The 20,835-nt window shown below is 44.3% G+C and overlaps 1 protein-coding gene across 3 annotated transcripts in view; it reads left to right on the top strand.

Annotated features, from left to right (window-relative positions):
- The window catches only part of LOC119483492 (nck-associated protein 5-like), a 131,958-nt gene that overhangs the window by 19,471 nt on the left and 91,652 nt on the right, over positions 1-20,835 (top strand). Inside the window, exon 1 of one of the 3 annotated variants that reach the window (XM_037761630.1) lies at positions 3,612-3,695. The exons of the other annotated variants lie outside the window; for them this stretch is intronic. Within the exon in view, the coding sequence (XP_037617558.1) occupies positions 3,627-3,695 (69 nt within the window). The 5' untranslated portion in view covers positions 3,612-3,626. Of the gene's footprint in view, positions 1-3,611; positions 3,696-20,835 lie in introns of those variants that run through there. 3 annotated transcript variants of the gene reach the window in all.

The raw sequence follows: 20,835 nt of genomic DNA, 5'->3' as shown, positions 1-20,835 counted from the left end.
AGCCAAACCCTCAGCTGGGATCTGAGAGAGAGCTCTTTCACACTCCGGTTCTAAGACCACGGCTTGTCGTAGATGTCTGTCTATAAACTCTTTTGAGGGTTTTTTAAAGCGGGAAAAACAATACTTATATGTGAAATTGGGTCGCTTGTAGAAACCCACAAAACCCTCAGTTCTACGTAGTGTTTCAGCCTCTTCCCAGTGTCGGTCGGTGGTCTGGGAAGTGCCATGACGGTCCCAGAATCCCTCCCTGCCCAGTCCAGGGAAATATTTACATGTTTCCGCATTAGCTGCGACCGCTGAGTAAATACATACAGAAACCACTTTAAAACTAACATTTGACATATGGCTCCACATAAGTGCTCAAGACCTCGCTTGTTTGTTTTGATTGATGACGACGTTTTCTGTGTGTGAATATGCAGATGTGGAAACAAGCATTTCTACATGCATTTCAGCTTGTGTGTGTATGGGAGTCTGTAGACAACGTTATAGAGTCTTTGAAGGTATTTGAAGCTTCGGGACAGCGCCACTGCCGCACTACTGTACGCAAACGCACTTTATACACATAACAAACAGCGATATCTGTCAGAGAATAAGTAAGGGATAATGTACAGCTAGCGGGTCATTGTTGTGCATCGTCCTGTCGGGGTTTATTTCACAACAATGACCCGCTAGCTGTACATTATCCCGCTTATTACACAGCTACTTACTTAAGAAATCAATAATTTGACACAAAAACGGTCCTCCAAAGTCCGAGATTAGAATTGCATAGCGACGGTCTGTTATCCATAGCAACGGTCTCTTATACATAGCAACGGTCTGCTATACATAGCAACGGTCTCTTATACATAGCAACGGTCTGTTATACATAGCAACGGTCTGCTATAAAGAAATAACAGACCATAGAGCGCCATGATTGACCAATCAGAATCAAGTATTCAACAGAGCCGTGTAATAACTAATAATAATTAATGTTGAATATGAATAATGAATAATGTTGAGGAATTATTCCTTATTTCATTTTACTATTTACTATAATAATTTTTTATTATTATTATTATTTAGTATTTTTGCTATTTATTGTCTATACATTATTATTATATATATATATATATATAAAAAAGCAAAAAACAAAGCATTTGAATACAGATTTGGAGGTCGATTACCATGGCAACGGTCAAAGCTTTGAAGCATTCAGGTCAGCCCTACTAAAAACCGGCTGACTTCCAGACGGGGGAACAGGAAGTGCTAAAATGTGAACTCATTTCCAGGTTTTAGGACTCATTCCTGCAGCTCTCTATTACCACACGCGTTCATGCCTGAGAGACTCGTTATATTGGGTCTAAATAGATGCCTTCAGGGTAATCGTCTCACCCGGCGGAGGCCATACTGGTCGGGCCTGTATGGTGAGTTCCTACCAGGTGTTCACATAGAGGAGTGGTGCTTCCTCGCACCTGGTGACCTCTTTGTTTTTAAAGGGGGTTGGGGGTTAAAGGGTTGGTTTTTATTTTTGCTCAGCACATTCTCACATACGTTGACGCCACTGCTTTGGAATTTCTTGTAATTTGCAAGTAGTTTGACAAATGGTAGATGTTATTTCTACTTCGTTGTAGACTTACGGCCATTCCAAACCACAATAATTGCACTTAATTTGTTATATTATATTTATATTATCTCATCATTAATCTCATTGAGGCTTTGACGAATGGGCCATTTCACTTGCTGAGGATGCATTACCAAAATAGTCCGTCATTCCAACCTAAATTCAATTTTCTGGCCGTCCCAGACTAAAATCATTATATGGGTATTAGCGTCTTCTCTCTGACAAATGAAGCATTCATAAATTACCAAAGAATGCATTATTAAAGTCTTCTTTTATAGACATGATTGCTCGTTTAAGTGATATAGTGTTCATTATGTCCTTGACTGCCATTATATAATGGTTTACATTGGTTTGATGCGCAGATGACTGGTTCAATAGTGAAAGCACAATAGATTTCAGAGTCATTTTCTATTTAATAAAGGTTAAGGCGGGTCCTGCTTTCACGGAAAACAATTAGTCACCTAGAGGAATGCGGTTCGGGGCAGGGCGTTGACTTTACACCTGCATTACCTCAGCATCGGTGTGAAGCAGCGGCGTCTGATGTCATAAATTCCTCCTCAGCCCAGGCGCCTGCTGCTGAATGATGGGCTAGTAATCTGCGTTTGAGCAGGAGCACCACCTGTCACTCAGCGGCCATCAATCACAGTGATAGCCACGGGTCACGGGCTCAGTGCTCTGCGGGAGAAAACACGGCTTATGTAGGTCAGCGGGAGCAGGAGAGTCATAGTCAAGGTCTGGGAGATAGGACTTTAGGATTGCATGTCCACTGACATAGATCATGGTGTAGATTATATGCACTTAACTGCAGATAAAGAGCCTCAAACTGCTTTGTGTCTTGTCTAGAATGAAGATACTGGCATCATATGAAACTAGAAAACCTAAAGAATCCATCGGTACCAACCATGTCATACTAGCTTGTTGAGAAGGAGGTTAAATAACGCTCCAAACTTACTCTAAATTTTGGCGAGGAAAAACTGTCATGCCCATTTTCAAAGGGGTCCCTTGACCTCTGACCTCCAGATATGTGAAAGAAAATGGGTTACTCAACCACCCAAACCCGACCCGCAAACCGCCAACTAGTTTGAGACAGACAGAGGGGAAGTGACAACAATAAAGAGACACTTTGGTAAAGTCTTTATGTTTTTAAACTACATTTTCGCCTTGTCTTTTTTCGTCAACGATACTGCATGTTTGATATTGTCACCGTTACTATTTAATGATGTCGGTGCCATCTCGTCATCGTGTCGTCTTTGACATGGAAAAAAAGGTTGTCAACGTCGTCATAGTTTTCTAAATCAACACCGTTCATTTATCCCCCATTGACCCACACGTCTTCCCACTAAAAAGTGTATTGACTAGTACAAAGCAGCTGGATCAAGATCCTCTCTTTCCCTGCCAGAGCTCACGAGTCATACAGCATATTCGATGTCAAACGGAGGTGCTGCGCTCACAGTGAGACGGGGGGAAATACTCCCGAGGCAAATGTCAAGGAGCCCTTTCATTGGCTGTTTGATACTCCTGTCGCTCCGCCAGTCAGCTGCATGAACACACACACGTCTTCTCTCGCTGCCAAGTCCGTCTTTACATCGTTAGATCTCCCCGAGTGGCAGCAGCAGCACTAGTTTCAGTGTTCAGAAGCCACATCGTGACTTTGAGTGTGAGTTTTGGACGGAAACAGCCAACCCGGAGTCTGAAATAAACCTCTCTCTTGACACGTGTTAATGTTTTATGTCTTGCACAAATACAAGTACGCACACACTCGCACGCTCTCCTGGGCAGCAAACCACAGCAGGTCTTGCCCAGGTGATTTAATCCGACCTGACTCGCTGGTTAAATATTGACAAGAGCTGATGTGGCCTCGCTGAGGAGGATTCAGACGAGGCTTTTCGCTGCCAACGCTGCGTGCTGCATCATCATTCACACACACACACACACACCGCCGAATGCAAACATACACACAGCAGCTGAGACTCAGCAGTTAGGGCAGAAGTGGGGAACGAAGCGGAAGAAGAAGGAGCAACGCAGGATGAGCCAGTTCGTGGACCACGGCGTCGTGTCGGGGATCCGAAACGTCCCCCTGCTGGAGCTGCTGGCGGTGAGTCTCGGTCCATACGCTTCCCCTCCGGTCCCCTCCATCCCTCGCAGCGCTCCATCCGTCTAGGAGGTATCTGGGGCAGGAGGCAGGCTGTCTGGAGCTGGAAGTAGGTCTGACTGGGTGATAATCAGGCTAACATCCTGCCCTCCAGTCCGCCCAAATCCTCTACCACCTACATCGCTAGTGGCCCAGACAGGAGACAGGAACTGCCCTGGGTGAGAGGTGCAGGGCATGCGGGGGGAAGGGTTACAATGCATCAGGAAGCAAGTTTGTATTTGGTGTGTGCATGCAGTATTTGTGCTTTTTGGTGCATGTTGTGCTGAAAGGAATAGCTGACAATTTTGACAATTGACTTTTTGTTGAAGTCAAAGACAAATATTTGCTGGTTCCACCTCCTGAAGTGTGAGAATTTGCTGCTTTTCTTCAAAAATCTTTGGGCTTTTTGACTGTTATTTGGATAAAACTGGTGCATTCCACAGACTAAATGATTAATTGATGAATTCATAGGAAAAGTAATCATTATTTGGAGCCATTGCTTTGCTTTTTCTGTGTGTCCATGCTTGTGAAGTGTATGGATGAATGTGCTTCTTGGCTGTATGTGGCGCATCCAGCGATCTCGCCATGTTCCATATGTAGGTCACTAGCTGACAAGCTGCGTCTGCCACTAATTACATGCGAGAATATGGTTTGTTTCACGTTTTCTCCGATGCATCTCCAGAAGGTCTGAATCAGGGGGATCTCTGCCCGCCATCTGCACGTAGACGGATTGTGACATTTGACAGTTTATTACCTAACGAGCGCTGTGTATGTGTTAATGTATGCGTGTGTGTATACTGGCGGCATTTGAATGTGTAGCAACAGCCATATCTAAAAATATCACCCCGGTTTGAGGATGCTGCTTTGATTCTTGACTCTGTTTTTTGGTTTTGTTTTTAGCAGAAGTGATCCTATAAGTATAGGGCTGATATGATATGTATCATGATACAGGGGTAACAATTCAATATATTGCGATATATTTCAATACTGTAAGCAAGGCGGTATATTTTTACTGCATGGTTTTTGCCCCAAACTGCATGTGATTATCATAAAGTGGGCATGTCTGTAAAGGGGAGACTCATGGGTACCCATAGAACACATTTTCATTCACATATCTTGAGGTCAGAGGTCAAGGGACCCCTTTGAAAATGGTCATGACAGTTTTTCCTCGCCAAAATTTAAGTTTGGAGCGTTATTTAGCCTCCTTCCCGACAAGCTAGTATGACATGGTTGGTACCGATGGATTCCTTAGGTTTTTTAGTTTCATATGATGCCAGTATCTTCACTCTAAAGGTCGTGACACACCAAGCCGACGGTCGGCCGTCAGACAGTTTGGGCCTAGTTCTTTTTGTTTATATCGATATTTTCTTCCACCCCTAATCCTCAGTGCTTCGTCTTATTGGATTGCCTAGAAAAAGTGATTTGTGTTCTTCTGGAAACACTGCACAAGATAAAAAAAGAAAGAAAAATGGATTATTTTTAGGGGGGATCTGTCTTTTCTCTTCTCTTCTCTTTCTTTCTTCTCTTCCCTCCACTTCTTCTGAAATATCGAGAGGTGTTTTTGTGGAAATCCAGGGGTTCTTAGCCTCTGCCACCGCATGGACGCAATTATGCAGACAAATGTCTCCGCCGAGCTCCGAGGCTCCATATATCCTTTATCTAATTACATTAACAGGAGCTGGATAGTGACTAATGGCTCGTGGAGGAGAGAGGAGGAGGAGGAGGGGGGGACACGACGAGGAGCTGGAGAGGCCCGGGATGCATGATTGCATTTTTCCATCTTATTTCACTCTCTCGCTTCTCCTCGTGCCCAGATCGCTCCCTGAGCTCCGTTTAGAAATCCCCCCCCAACAACCCCAAACCTACACACCAAACACACACACTGACCCACTGAGCCTTTTTCCAGCCTGAAAGACTTCCACAAAAATACTTTCTTTCTTTCCGTCTTTCTGGCTGTAATGCATTGCGGCATGAATGTTGGCATTACGGCTGATGTTCTGCACCGTCCGTCATATTTCTGCGTTGCACTCAAAAGCCTCAAACGAAATAAAGCTTTGTCAGGGGCCACAAGAGACTCGCTCCTGTTAACATCGCTTTGAATGGGATGAAAGCGTTACGTGCACCGAGGTCTGTTTGGCGTGCAAAACCACCTTAAAAGTCCAGGAGTGCTTTTTCTTTATCATCCTCAGCCTGCCAAAATAAAAGCCTTATCAACCTGCCTGTGGCAGAAGAGGAGGGAATGCACCGCTCCTCATGACTCAGTCACCCGTTTTAGTCATCGCAGAGCAAATCTCTTTTTAAGAGGGTGTTGTACATGCTCTAACCCAATAGCTAATAAGTACATAATCCAAAGAACATACATTTAGGTTTTAGATTGATTAAGTTCCTTCGGGGCATCTGCTGGTTTACAATTATTTTAATATCAACTTGCACAAACTTGCGCGAGACAGGTGACATCTTTCACAACTCTTCCAAGTGATTTTATCTCATTGTGGTGAGCAGACGCTGTTTCGAAATTCCAGTTCACATGGGAAAAGTGATCAAATTAAAGGATAGATTCACCTTTTTTCAAGTCTGTCTCAGAGCAATATGTACGCTGAAATAGTTTTTGGTTGCTGCAACGATTAATCAATTAACCGCTAGCTATTTTGATAATCGATTAATCGGTTTGAAGTCTAAATTCTCTGATTGCAGCTTCTTAAATGTGAATATTTTCTGCTTTCTTTACTCCTCTATGACAATAAACTGAATATCTTTTGAGTTGTGGACAAAACAAGACATTTGAGGACGTCATCTCGGCCAAAGAAAGTCTTGACTGAAATTCGACCTAATCGACTGGTCGATGGGGGAAAATGTTATCTCTTTGTCTGAGACCAAGACAAGACCGTGTAGAAACGCTGACGATTACGAGACCAAGACCTTCAAAAAGTGGTCTTGAGACCAAGACCAAATCTCAAGTACTTCAACACTGGAGCGGGTCAGGGTTTTTTAATACCTGATCCGTTATGAGAGCCAATCTGCACCGCCCAAACTACCTGAACCCGACTTCCTTCTTTTTCTTACTCTCTCTCCATCACAGCTCAGCAAGGAAACAAAAGAAAATACTAAGTAGACATTGGTATCTTGTTGGGAAGAGAGACGGCCAATACAGACTGGAGGAATGATTACTAACGAGCCCAAGTGCGTCACATTTTATAGATGCAAAAATGGATTGCGTTGCGTCAGTACACCTGGCAGTAATGACGCTAAACGATGATTCACAAGTGTCTGAAAGTGTCTGTTATAGAGAATAATGAATGACTTTTTGTTTGTGCTGTTGAGCCACATTGCAAAAAACAAAAAAAGAAAGATGAGCAACTCACAGCTGTGCAGCATTACGGCTAATTACAGACGGTGGCGAGACGGCTCGAGGAAAACAAAATCTTTTGGACAAACATTTTGCTTTGTCTTTGTGAAGTTTAATTGGCGGTGGCATCCGAAGTCACAGCTTGATTGATGTCTGTCTGCGTGTACGGCGTCATTTCATCTCATGTGAATGCTTCCTTGACGCCTCGACTGAATTATAAAAAGGATATTTTTTTTGTTATTGTTATTAATTGGTGCAACATCGGCAACTAATCTGCAGTCTTTTCAGTGCTCATTGAATAAAGCAGGTGTCAGTAGTTTCCTGTTTTTTCCTCAGAGGTTTGCAACAGGCCTACAGGAGCTCAGCAGTCTGCTGGCTCACATTACGTTATGCTAATATCCCCCAGCTGCAACCTGCACCACCCTCCTGCTTCCTCACACACACACACACACACACACATAGAAAACACACTCTCACAAGCCCCCGGGACAGTCATGGGAGGGCCGTGAAAAGGAAGCCGAGATGATTAATTAACTCTGCCCTCATTTTGATGCCGCCTTATTGGCTTTCAACAGCCCAAATTCAGATTCAGAGCTTTGCATGGATTATCTCCCCTCCACCACCACCACCACCACAACAGCTACCACCCAAAACAGACTTCTGAAATATTGAGGTCATGTTGTTACTCATGCTACGGTGAATGCGCAACATTGGTTTCTGGGCAGGTTGAGTTGCTCAGCAGAGAGAGAGAGAGAGAGAGAGGTGTTCCACTAATGAGAAAGAAGCGTCTCTTTACAGGAAACTGGCTACAGATACCGACAGATTTATTGGTCGTAATTATAATTGTTGAGGTTGACGTGCAGGAGAATGATCCGGTTTCACGTATTGCTCAATTTTGCATCACTTTCCAACGAATAAATCACACACACGTTTATATGACGGCTCGATAATGTGCTCGTCCATAGACAATAAGAAGTCGTTAAAAACATAGTTGCTCAATTGAGCAGTTTGGGTGGCGTCAGTCTGTCAAATCGTAGACTCATCTTGCTTGCAGGACCTGCCAACTTATTACAGTAACTACATAACCACAAGAAAATTAGGATTTGGCAACATATTTTGTAGTTTTGCTCGGAAGTTGAGATTCAAATTATGTGAAATAAGACTTGAAGTTTGAGTTTTCACGTTAAAAAAGTATCTTAATAAGCTATATACAGTATATATATATTTTTTTGATACATTGCACAAACTACTGTATCTACTAGGGGTGAGGGAAAAACCAATACAGCACAGTATCACAATATTTTGCCTGGCAATATTGTATTGATACACAGAGGTCATGTATTGATGTTTTATTATATAAACTATTAACCTCTTAACAATCTGACGGTGGGCCCGGACCATTTCTGTCTTTCAGAGGTTGTAGCGGGCTCAGTTTTGAAGCTAGAGTGAAGATACTGGCTTCATATGAAACTAGAAAACCTAATGAATCCATTGGTATCAACCATGTCGGGAAGGAGGCTCAATAACGCTAAATTTTGGCGAGGAGAAACTGGTATGGCCCATTTTCAAAGGCGTCCCCTTGACCTCTGACCTCAAGATATGTAAATAAAAACTCTGAGGTGAACGTATGAAAACTTTATCTTATTAGATAAAACAGATGTTGACAAATTGCATGATTTGCAGTTGAAAATAGCGTATAAAAATAGCGACAAACGCCGTGTAGAGAGGAGGTCGTGCATGAAAATACACCAGACTTTCGCCCAGGAGTCCGACGTTTGTGTCCCGTGTGAAACCAGAAGTCAACGTCGCCTTATTTGTCACGTAACTTCCGTACTTAAGTAACGGATGGAAGCAGATGGAAGTTTATTTTGAAAAGACTGTATGCATGTCACGTAGCGGAAATTGACACGTGTTGATGGACATAGGAACCGTTGTATGAGGACGTTGACCCCAGTGTATATGTGATAGCATGTGCATTCATGTGGACTCAAATACACTAATGCTTGTTCACGTGTAAGCAAATCTATATGCTTAACAGGCCGGGTGAGCGTGTGCTTCCATTTGGTCACCTCACATGGCTTTTAGTTGTCTTTGTGTGTAACAGCGAGCACCAGGTGCTCCAGCTGGTCGTGTCCCTGCAGTGTCCCGGCCCTGACCCAGCGTCCTCTTGTCCCCTGTGCTTTTCTATTGATGACAGCCTCTCAGTACAGACAGCTCTGCAGCTTTAAAGGGCCTGTCAGCTCCCTGCAGCACCGATAGACACAACACAATAGTGCTCCTGTATATTGTCAGGGGAAAAGCCTGCAGCACAGCTGTCTTTCATGTTATTCTTTCTTTGTTTTAAACTCTGTTTGCTATCTGCTTTTCTCTCTGGGAGTCATCCTCATCTTCCTCCCGAACAAAAGATCACCTGCCTGGCTGTGTGATGTGTCACAGGGTGGGAGCCCCGAGGGAAAGCCTGCAGCCTCGTGTGGAAGTTTGTTAATACTGTGTCATAATGGGCTCTTATTATCTCCCAGAATGCACGCAGGGCAGCTTTAGAAGTGTTTAAACTTGTGTGTCACACTTTTTTTGTTGGAAATTCAGTGTTTATTTTGTACTTTCTGTGTTGCTCATCAGGAGAAAATGCTCGTAATTCTGTCTGACATGTTTTAAAGAAAACGGCCAGTGGTTATTTTCATAGTATGAGCCATTCCCTGCTATGTTTCTCCACAATATCCTGTGCTGGAGCTCGCCCTCGTATGCAAACACAGCAACAGAGGCGGACGCAACGAGAGCTGAGAGATCTGCCTCGCCTCAAACCGCCGCAGTGTGTTGCATTATAATAAGGTGTTGTCTGCAGGGAACCTGATTTCGTCTGACGTGGCTAATGCGCTCTGTCAGAAGCGTTTGCGGCTGATGCTAGCCTCGTCTCCGCTCGGCGCAAAAGCCGGCGAGAGGGAGTTGAGTAGAGTCCAGCTCACCACATCCGCCTGCCGGCTACACTTACCGCCTCGCAGTCAGGAGGCAGTGACCTTCATACCACTATTTGAGGAGTCGGGTGCTGTCAGGGCCGATAGGTAGACTGTGTTGATCTTTTCCCCGCACTGCTCACACAGAATAGTTTCCTAATCTCGCTGCAGGTTAGAAATCAAGCCAGCAATTTGCACTTCCACATGGTGTTCCACTGTGTTATCTCAGGGCTTTACAGCGCTCATCATAACGCGGCCACTGTCGCCACATTACCTCAAATGCCAAGTATCAATATGAGGTGCAGAGCAGAGCTATTACTATGATTAGAAGGAAATTCATGCAGGAGCTGCACCATTATAGAGAGGCAGCGGCTGGAAGATTGGCCGCTTCTGCAGATCCAATTATACGCTGCAGAAAGTCCTTTGGTGTCGACCTCATCCGACCGGATTCAGGAGATATTTTGCAATAATATTTTGCCGTGCATTTCCAGCCTTTAATATCACTCATTGATTGTTGAGATAAAGTCATTTGAATGCTTGGCTCTTTGTCATTAACCCTCTAACAATGGGCCCATTTTAGTGTCTCATAAGTTGCAGCAATTTGGGGTTTGATATCATTTGTTACACAGATTTGGTGCCATTTTTACCACTCAAGATTTAATAAAATGATCAATAATCCCTCCAAAATACCACATTAAGACACCATGACCTTGAGGAACACCATAGAAAAAGCCATGCTGTGATTTGGGATCAAAAACTTTTGACATTTGGAGATTTCTGCAAGAATTGCATTTTTCAGCGATTAGATGGCGAGCACTCCTGTTGTGTAAACTGCTCAGAAACCCCCTTATTGTCAATCCAGCTAGGAAAGCCAACCAATCCTCTGGATGCTTTAGGTCTCTAGTTTGTGGCTGTAAAGCTTCATGAGGCTGTCATTATCCTAGAGGTCACCACAGGTCATTTTATACAGAGAGGTCAAGCTTTTTAAAAATGGTCTCACTACAATGAAATGGCTCCTATGGGGACTAACGTCATCACACATGAATACAGTTGAGCTCATTGGATCCACAAGAGACTCAGCTTTACATGTCTGTAAAGGGGAGACTTGTGGGTACCCATAGAACACATTTTCATTTACATATCTTGAGGTCAGAGGTCAAGGGACCCCTTTGAAAATGGGCATGACAGTTTTTCCTCGCCAAAATTTAGAGTAAGTTTGGAGCTTTATTTAACCTCCTTCACAAGCTAGTATGACATGGTTGGTACCAATATATTCCTTGGGTTGTTCTAGTTTTATGGTATCAGTATCTTCACACTAGCTCTAAAAATGAATCTGCCAGAGCCTCTGAAAGACAGTAAAGTCAGCCCACGATCCTGCGGGTCTCAGAGGGTTAAAACCCCGGCTCCATGAGAGGAATCAATATCATCTGCATGTAGTAACATTTGTCTGTGTGAGTCGTCCGGCTAGCTGGAGCCACTCGCCATTATTGAGTCCCAGTCACTTTCTAAAGAGATAATATGATCTGCATGCCTTTCATGAGTCCATAACTCAACTTTATGGTGATGTGCTTGTGGCGCTCAATGATTTTCCGGGACCCTCTCTCTCTCTCTCCCTCTCTCCGCGGCGAGACATCAGAGGAGTGATTGGGGTTTTATGAGGCGTGCTGAGCCTCAGGTGAGCGGGATTGAATGAGGGATGCGTTGCACGGGGGCCGTTTGACCCTCGGGGCTGATTGTCTGCGGTGTCAGTGGTCAACGATGTGCCTTTGTGTGTGGTCACGGTGGTCACTGAAGGGCTATTGTGGGAGCTCGTGGCAGCCAGCGGGCTATCGAGCCGTCGACCGGCATCCATCTGGCACAACAGCTGGAGGAGCTGGAGGTTTCCACGCAGGAAATTATGCACAGCAAACAAGATTCCTATGATTATTTAATTATCATTTCTTTGGGATTCAAATCATTTAGCAGGAAACGGGTCCAACTAATTGCTCTGTGTTTACTCTTTGTTAAATATTGCAGCACAACTCTACCCCTCCGATTCACTCACACACAACAACGTTTATTTTGGAGGCATTTCCTGGTGTGATTTTCTGTCCTCCCCGCCCTTCCTGTGTCTCATTCCTGCCTGAGTCTGAGCATCGAGGAGACTCAAGTCCAACCAGCTGAATTAGTGCATTATTAAGCCTCCCCCCCCCCGACCCACTTCCTCCAGCAAGGGCTCTGTGTACACTGGGAAAGCATTTGAATGGTCTCAGGATACGTTTCACTGTAAATGGACCACTTATGTGCGGCAGAGAGGATGCTGGAATGAAGCGATGCTGAAAGCTCTTCATTTTCTCATCAGGCCTCCATTCAGACGGACTTAGTGAGTCCCTTTCAGACCTCGGAGCACTAAAAGTGAGATCAGGTATCAAGTTGTGACGTGCAACACAACAATACGGAAAAGAGCAATTTGTTCCCTCATAAAGGCATGGTGAAAGATACATGATTGATGGTTAAATACTCCCATAATAGAGTGCTAAAGGGTTTATTTGTAGACCAACTAGGAAGTTAGCATCGCCCTGGTTCCCTCGACAAAAAGTCCAATGGGATTTTCCACTTTCCCAGCTCTGTGTCAAACAAACGTTTATGTAATCTCCACAAATGAACACCACTTTTATGATTTTTGAAGCCAAATGCAATCACGAGAAGGTGTACGAATGGCACGATAATGTGCAAAGCATTTAGCGTGCAATAAGAACGCCTTTCTTGCTTTTGGCGTGTCATTTGTACACCATGTAGTCTGTCCTGACTGAAACGTAAATGCATCCGTGTAAATACGATCAGAGCTAGTGATGTAGAATAAAAAATCCGTTCAACCAGGAGATCGCTGTTTTGTTTTGCAAGTTATGTTAGTGACGTTTGCAGAATACCATCTCTGAACGCACAACACGTCGAACCTTGAAGCAGATGGGCTGCAGCAGCAGAAGACCACCCGGTACTAGCAAGGTGTACCTAATAAAGTGGCCAGTGAGTGTATATATATACTGTATATATAATATACGGATCTCACACAAAAGCAACACTTTAAATCTTGTTTATCAGAGATGTGCTCATAAGTTTCTTGGAAAGAAGTCATTCAGCAGGAGAAAAAGCATTAAAAAACGACTAATTAACTAAAGACTGCACAGCACTACCAAAAATCCATTAAAAAAAAACGTTGACTTCCAGACGAGGGAACCGGATGTGCAAAAATGCTACATCATTTACGGGTTTCAGGACTCATTCCTGCAGCTCTCTATTGTATCTTCAGTTTCAGTGTTTAGATCGAGCTGCAACTGACAGTTATTTTCCATTACGGGTTAATCTGTTGATCATTTTACTTTAAAAATGAAGAATGCAAAACAAACTAAACTAAAGATATGTGACAGTTATATTTTTAGCCTACCATGGAGTGGATATCTTGTCTGTTGACCTCCATAAATAATCTGACCGATGTGGTCGTTCCAACTTCTGACCTCCAAGCAGAACAATGCAGAACGCTCTAGCGTGCCCCGTACAATGCCATGGTATTATACTGTACATGTGCTGTATAATACCATGAAGGTAAAGCTTTCAGTGGTCAGGGGTCGTCTGATGGGTGAGCCATTGTGACCCCTCAGAATGAAGCCGCCACTCACTTCAATCAGCCCGTTGGTTGAGAAACGGCTTCCACAGGGTTCAGGGAATGAGCGAGAGCGTTGGCTAAAAGGGGCCTGCCCCAGATAAAGAGGGTTAGCTGGGTAAACAAATAATAATGATAGAACAGTGTTGTTATTGTAAGAGCAAATAGCTGGCCTAAGCAGAGGAAATTCAGGTCCTTGCACTGCGACATTTTCCCACAGTAGCAGAATTATCACTTCTGATCCTAAAATATCTCAAACGTCTCCGGATATGGAGCCCACATTTCAGCGCAAACAAATATGTGAATTGAGGCTCCTGTTCGGTTATAGTAACGAAGGAAATCTAATTTATTTATCAGATAGACCTTTGACACTTATATTTTTTTGGCGGGGGCCTCAACAGTTCTTTACACAGAGAAATCCAATACGTTTCAATCCCGTGACAAGAGAGTATTCAAGTCCACTGATGTCACCCCGTCTGAGAGGCTTAAACAGAAACTCATGTCAAATTCCTCCCCGGCTCCCATCTGGAAGAAATAAAACAAATATGGCTGCTAAAAATAAGACTCCACTTGAGATGATAACAAGGATTTAGTGCCATTAACTGTGTAAATACAGCGTGCGGTTGGCCTCAGATTCATATTAAAATTCCTTCCCAACCTGGATGAGCCCCGACGGTAAAAATAGGCTTCAATAATGCCTTTCAGAAGTCGATGATGGTCGATTTAAATATTTTATGCCGCTGAGTTATTGGACTCCCAGTCGTCTCTCAGATCACATGACGGAGTGTGGCGAGCCGCCGCACTGAGAGGTCTTTGTTCACATTAACCCGTGAAATGGATGCAGCCAAAGTAGAGGATCTCTTCAAGACGAAATTGCTCCGCTGAAATATAAGAACAAAACAACTTCCTGTGAGTCTGACTGCTGTACAGGAGCCGGTTTTATATGCAAATGATGGCGGCGTCACGTTTCACAAATGATTGCTGCTCGCAAAAGTGTAGATACACGTGGAAGCCCTACAGGGCGGTTTCATGCTTACGTATGGGATGAAAGTATGGGGTTTGTTTTTAAGTTATACGTGTCAAAATGAACTCAAGAAAGATTTTATGTTCAGCTTGTACTTAACTTTAAAGCTGCGCTGATCAAGATTTGGTTAAATGACTAATGTGAAAGGGGGACAAATGTACAGATATATATCTATATAGAGATGTATCATATGAAAGGTAACAATTACATTGCTATAGATTGAAATCACTGAACCCTCTCCCTGTTTCTATTTATTCACGTCATCATTTCATTACAAAAACCTAAATAAGGCGTCAGCTGGCTGGAGGGAGATCATTTATTTCCAGTAAATATCACAATAAAAAATGTGTGTTTTCTGTACAAATGTACGATAAGTGGTTACGTCTCCAGTCTGATCTCGAGCGCACAGCTGATAGATAGCCTACTGACTGTACGTGGTTTGTTTACATGACGTAACAGAAGTGCATGTTAACGGATTCAGCGTCCGATGTTATAGACGGATGCACGCTTGCTGTTAGTGCACAGGCGGTTTGTGGGCCCCTGTGCTGCTGCACCAGTTGCATCGTTGATATTTACACCATTGGTCGGACGCGACACACCAGAAAAAAACATAAAAGACATACTCATCTACTGACAATGGGAAAGGAGTCTATATCGCCTATTTTTAGCGTGTTTTCTTGTGATTAAAAAACTTGCATTTGCACGCTAATTTTGGTGAAAAAATAGTATAAAATTCAGTAACTGTGATCCTCAAACTGTGTTTTTTTTCTTCCAAAAGCACGGCAATTTATGACTGGAGCTTCAGTGAGCATGCACAAAACAAGCCTAACATGTATTATTTAACAAGGCAAGTTCACTAAGGACATTCTTATTTACAGCAATGCCTCGGGGGTGGAGGTTACCTAGATTTACACCACCTTTGCCAGGGCTGTTGTGTGTAATATAGGCTACTGGTTAACTCCATTGGTCAGGGGAACATATCTGTTTATGGAATTGTGTGCATTCACTCCCCCCCCACGCACAGTTTTAGATTCAAACAGGCAACCCTTTGGCCACCAGCCTGTTGTGTTAACCCTGAAGCTGCCGCCACCCCCGCAGTCTGTCTGGGAGGATGCGCCGAGCAACAACACGGCGATCAACCCCAGAAATAATTCATGACCACGGGAATACTCGTTGCACCGAGTCCTGCAGTAGAGGTCAAAAGTCACCACAACCCATCTCTTTTCACCGCTCTCCTTATTATTCATCTACCTCCCCCATTTTTTAAAAAAGACCTCAGCGTATCTCCGTCGCTGTCGGCTCAGATAGGAAATATGGATCTGATAAGCATGAGTGGCACAGGTGGGTTCGGGGATGACAGGTGCGCAAACAAACAGCGTCCTCTTGTCACATTACCATTTCCCCGGTTATGGTTCCCTGCATGCCTGTAGGCGCTATCTCCACTCCCCATCCCGAGGCGGGAGAGAAAGGAAAATCAGAAGCTGACATTAATGCTTTGCTTCGACATCTGCCCGGCACCTGGTTCGGTAGACTCGGCGCACACTCCGACAGGCCCCCGTCAATAAATCAGCCTGTGGATTAAACAGAGGAGAAGCCGTGATAAAGCCGAAGCCTGGAGCTAATGCACGTGAAATGTCAGCGAATCTGACAAAGTGACTCAGGCAAGAAATATCTCAGTGAAAACACGCGCTTGGAGGTCACGAGATCGTTGCTGGATAGACTTTGTCGTCCTCACAGCTGAACTTTACCACAGTAGGTAAATTTCTACACTATCTAAGTGTGATTCTTAACAAACCAGTGAGCTGGAATAAAAACTACTACGGCCAACGTGATGCCACAAAGCTCGCCATCAAACTGTAATGAGAAGAGGCGAGAAGCGCTGGAGAGGCGAGCTGTATAGTGCAGATAAAGCTGAATGGATCCTCTTGAGGGCCTTTTACTCAATCTATAACGTGCCTAATTTCCCGTGAAGGAACACAGTCGCTGCTACTTGATCAGCCGACTCTCCCTGCGCTCGCTGCAGCGTGGCTCGGTTAGGTGCGGCGCCCGTCTGTCAAAGCCTGCATAAACAGAAGCCCGACTTCCCCTCTGTGAACCAACCAACATCTGTTTAGTATCAGGCCTCTGCTCTGATCTGCCCCTTCACAAACTCTTATTCTCCCATGCCCTTTGTCTCTTTTTCTTTTGGTTTCGGGGATTACTGATGTCTGGACGTTGTTGAGAAAGTGTTTCAGGTATTATTGATTGATGTTGTCATTGATTACACCTTAAAATATGAGCACAGTCATGCTTTTGGGCTACTTTAGAGACGTGCATAGCCTTATATTGTATCATCGGGGCGTTAATTATGCTAATTTACAATTATCATGGATGCACTTATCATGTTTACGCAGGTCATTTACACAGTTATCTGAAGTTAGGAGCGTTTGCTGAATCTAACGTGGCAAACTCGTACGAATTATGAGAAAGTTATTGATCGTTAAACCCAGATTTGTAAGTGTGGAAGGAGTTTCAATGCTGCGATTTCAACATGAAACTGGATATGATGATTCCGTAACTGTATATTCAGAAAGTCAATAATTTGGCGATCCTCTGAGAGGATTTATCTTCTTTCCAATTATTGATGTCCTCCCTTCTCTTTGTTGCATTTGTCTCTCTCTCTGTCGTACAGCAGCCTCTCTATTTCCCCCGTGCTCCTCTGGGTTGCCAGGTCTGTCACCACCACTCTCCCTCCCTTTCCAAGTACACCTGGCTGAATATTGGCCCCCAGATGATAATAAAACCCAGCAACCCCCAGGCCTGTAAAAAATCTGGGCAGGGGCCGCGTCGCACCGCAGACTCCTACCTCCACCCCCCCCGTCCCCATGTACGCTCCCTGTTTCCTCGATTCCCATCCTGTCTGGAAACATCAGCGTGGACACACTGTGTATTTGTTTTTATTCCTGAAAGCAGCATTCCTCGACCGCTCCTCCCTCGCGTGTGTTTTTGCAGATTTAAAACTGAGGCTGAGAGCCAAAGAGATAGTAGAGACACAGGAAACAGACAGAGGGAAATGGAAAAATAAATATTTGTGTGCATGAGAAATATTAATAAAGATAAAGAGAGAAAATGAAGCAGGTTTGGGGCTTTTATTTTTAAATATAAGCTACTGCACATTTGATAAAACCGGCTAAACGATCGATTTAAAGACTCAGAACTGCACATACATGCAGTCGTGTAGGTCCGCGGTACCGTCCCTCGCTCCTCCACACAGGTAGCTCTGTGGAAGTGATCGAATAGCGATGTCAGCTCCGATGTATTTCACTCCTCGGCTACTTTTTCAACCCTCCCCTGTGAGATCTGCGCGGCGAACAGCTTCGCCACTGTTCCCAACAGGCATGAATGGCCCACTCTGTCAGACCCATAGAGCGAAGGAGGAGAAGCCCGAACAGACGGAGGGCTATTTGAGCGTTGGACGTATCTTAATGTTTGGAAAGATAATCTGCGGGGATTTGGATTCCTGACGGTGGCGAGGTGTTGATGTTTGGGCTGGGTCGGGCCGTAGGTGCTGCTGGAGGAAGAACATCAGATAACTGCTGAAACTCTCCTTAGATGATGAACAGGCGGCCTTTTGTATCTCCAGTAATCCATATTCCCCGACTCTGCTCCGTTCGGGGCAGGTAGGCAGATGAAGAATATCCTGCTCACTGGAGGCATTGGTTACACCGATGTCCTCCACTCAATAAGGCCACTGTGTGAGCCTCCACAGATTCTCTCATTGAGGTTCTGGGTACAATTAAGCAGTGTGATGCTCAGCTCAGTTTCAGCTTCATTTACTGAGAGACGGTTCATTAACTGAGAGGTATTTAGTCGTCAACATAGATTGATTAATTGAGAGATGATAGATGATTCTGTGCATTACTTTGTGTAGGTGTAACTAGTGTGTGAGAACAGCCTGCTGTCTGAATATACCTGTATTCACCCTCTGTCTGAAACGCTCTGTTTTAGCGCCTGTCTCTTTAAGACTGCCTCCCGAAAAAAGTCCAGTCTGCTCTGATTGGCTTGTGAGAATAATATGTTGCACCTTTGCAAAGGTAGATCTCAAGCTGTGGGCGATGTACCCTAACGAGCAAATGCATTTCATGACATGCCCCCTTTAACGCTGTGTCAGATCTGTGTTAAGATGCTGCTAATGCAAGCGGAGCATCATACTGCAGCGGCTTCACATTAAAAGCATTCAGGTGGCTTTTATTGTGAAGCAGCAACAGGAAAGGCAATGTATTTATCTCTGTGTTAAGTAAATGCATCTAAAAAACGAGACTATAAACATAGAAAAATACAATATGTGGCTCCTAAAGTTAAGGTTAGGTAACTAAAACACTTCGGGAAAGATTGTGGTTACGGTTAGGCAAACTTTAATCAATCAATTTCCTTTATGAATCCATCAACTCATTGTGATACAGGAAACATTCGTCGTCCTTCTTTACAAGACTAGATGATAAAAACATCCAGGATCACCTCCATCCCTGACTCCATGTCATACTGTTCAGATCAAGCTGACAGATCTCAGTATCTTTCTTCCCCAAATTGAAAAATCCCACGTATTAAGCTGAACATCTCTGCCCTCTGCGCTGATAAAAAGCCGAGTTATCAGGCTCTGAGGATATGAGAGCTCGATGGCCGGGCTGATACGGTGACACCAGGTCTTTGTGAGTGAAGCACCATCAGCACCGAGCCTCCAAAAACATGCTGATAAGACTAATGAATTTAACCGAGGCTGAGATCAAGCAGAGGCAGGTTTCTAGAAAGCATTAGTCATACTGATTAGTTCATTACCTCGCTACGATAGCATCACAGTCATTCTGAATTATATTGGCATACGGGAATACGTTTTTCACTGATGCTGATTAAATTTGCTCCGCATACGTCTCTGGTAACGGCGTGCACATAAACTTCGGAGGATTTGGCTGCCGTATGTTTGGCAGCAGGCCAAGACTAGCAGTCATATCAGATGTGATATATCTCCAACACCTTGAGAGGTCGTTGTCATAATTCACGCTCAAAGTGTGTCATAAAATATACACCCAGAAAGAAATCTTACATTCTATTGGCATAACCTTTGACCGGCGGTAGTCCGTGTGGGAGCTCCGCTTTCTGTCAGACCTGCAGCTCAGTTGGTTTTACGGTCCCAGAGGCCACGCTGGCATGTCATCGGTATGTGGCGAGCAGAGCTAGGCTGGGGATAGAGTGGGTAGAGGTCGTGACCTTGTCTTTGGCAGAGTCCTATCCCCAGAGCTCTGCAAGGTGTCTTATCTGTAACGCCAGCCTCTGATCTCTGGACACATCAAGGTGGCGGAGGGAAGTCCTCGCAGCGACGCACCCTGACCTCGACACCAAGAGGTCACAGCTTTATCTAAGCTTTAGGTTTATTTGTTTTTTTGCAACTCCAAAGAGGCCTACATAAGAACCAGACACGTCTAGGATGTGATTCCAGCCCTCTTAGTCTCCAAGAATGTGTGAAGAGCAAAGGAGGATGAATAATGCATCTGATGTTTTATGACTGAAAAATCTGGAGCATTGATCTTAAACAGATTTGGTTCGTCAGTCTGTCTGTTTGTGTGGCTTTTAACGGGTTTTCTTTTTTATCCCCCTCCCTGCTCCTCAGTGCCAAAGCAGCGGGGGGACGGCGCTCATATTTTAATATTTGATGAAGGCACATGAGCAGTTGGATGGACTGGATGTGGGACTGGGAGGCTCTTTCCTCTGCAGCTACCGAGTGTCTCCTTATCAAACGCTCTCACACACATGAGTAAACACGGCCGGATAAACATCAGCCGGGAAGCTGCGGTCACACAGAGCAGCAACATCAGCAAACACATTACCTGCCAGGTTAAACCGAGCTCACGCCAGAACTGCAAAAATCTATACCGTGTCAAATACTGGCTTTTAGTGAAATGTTGTGAAATGATACCCTGCCTTCAATCTTATACCTAAAAATGGCTTTTGATATTGCCATTACAGAGGTAAATAGTGTATGTAGGCAGCTGGTAGAGTGTCTATCTTGCAACGCAGCTGGATTCTTGCGATGCCACAAGATCACGCAAGAATTGCTGGATCACATTACACATGAAAATCCATGGTCTAGGTGTCTTGGAGGGAGTCCG

This window comes from Sebastes umbrosus, chromosome 24, assembly GCF_015220745.1.
Source record: "Sebastes umbrosus isolate fSebUmb1 chromosome 24, fSebUmb1.pri, whole genome shotgun sequence".
Taxonomy (NCBI): Eukaryota; Metazoa; Chordata; class Actinopteri; order Perciformes; family Sebastidae; genus Sebastes; species Sebastes umbrosus.
This window is presented reverse-complemented; position numbering and strand designations above follow the sequence as displayed.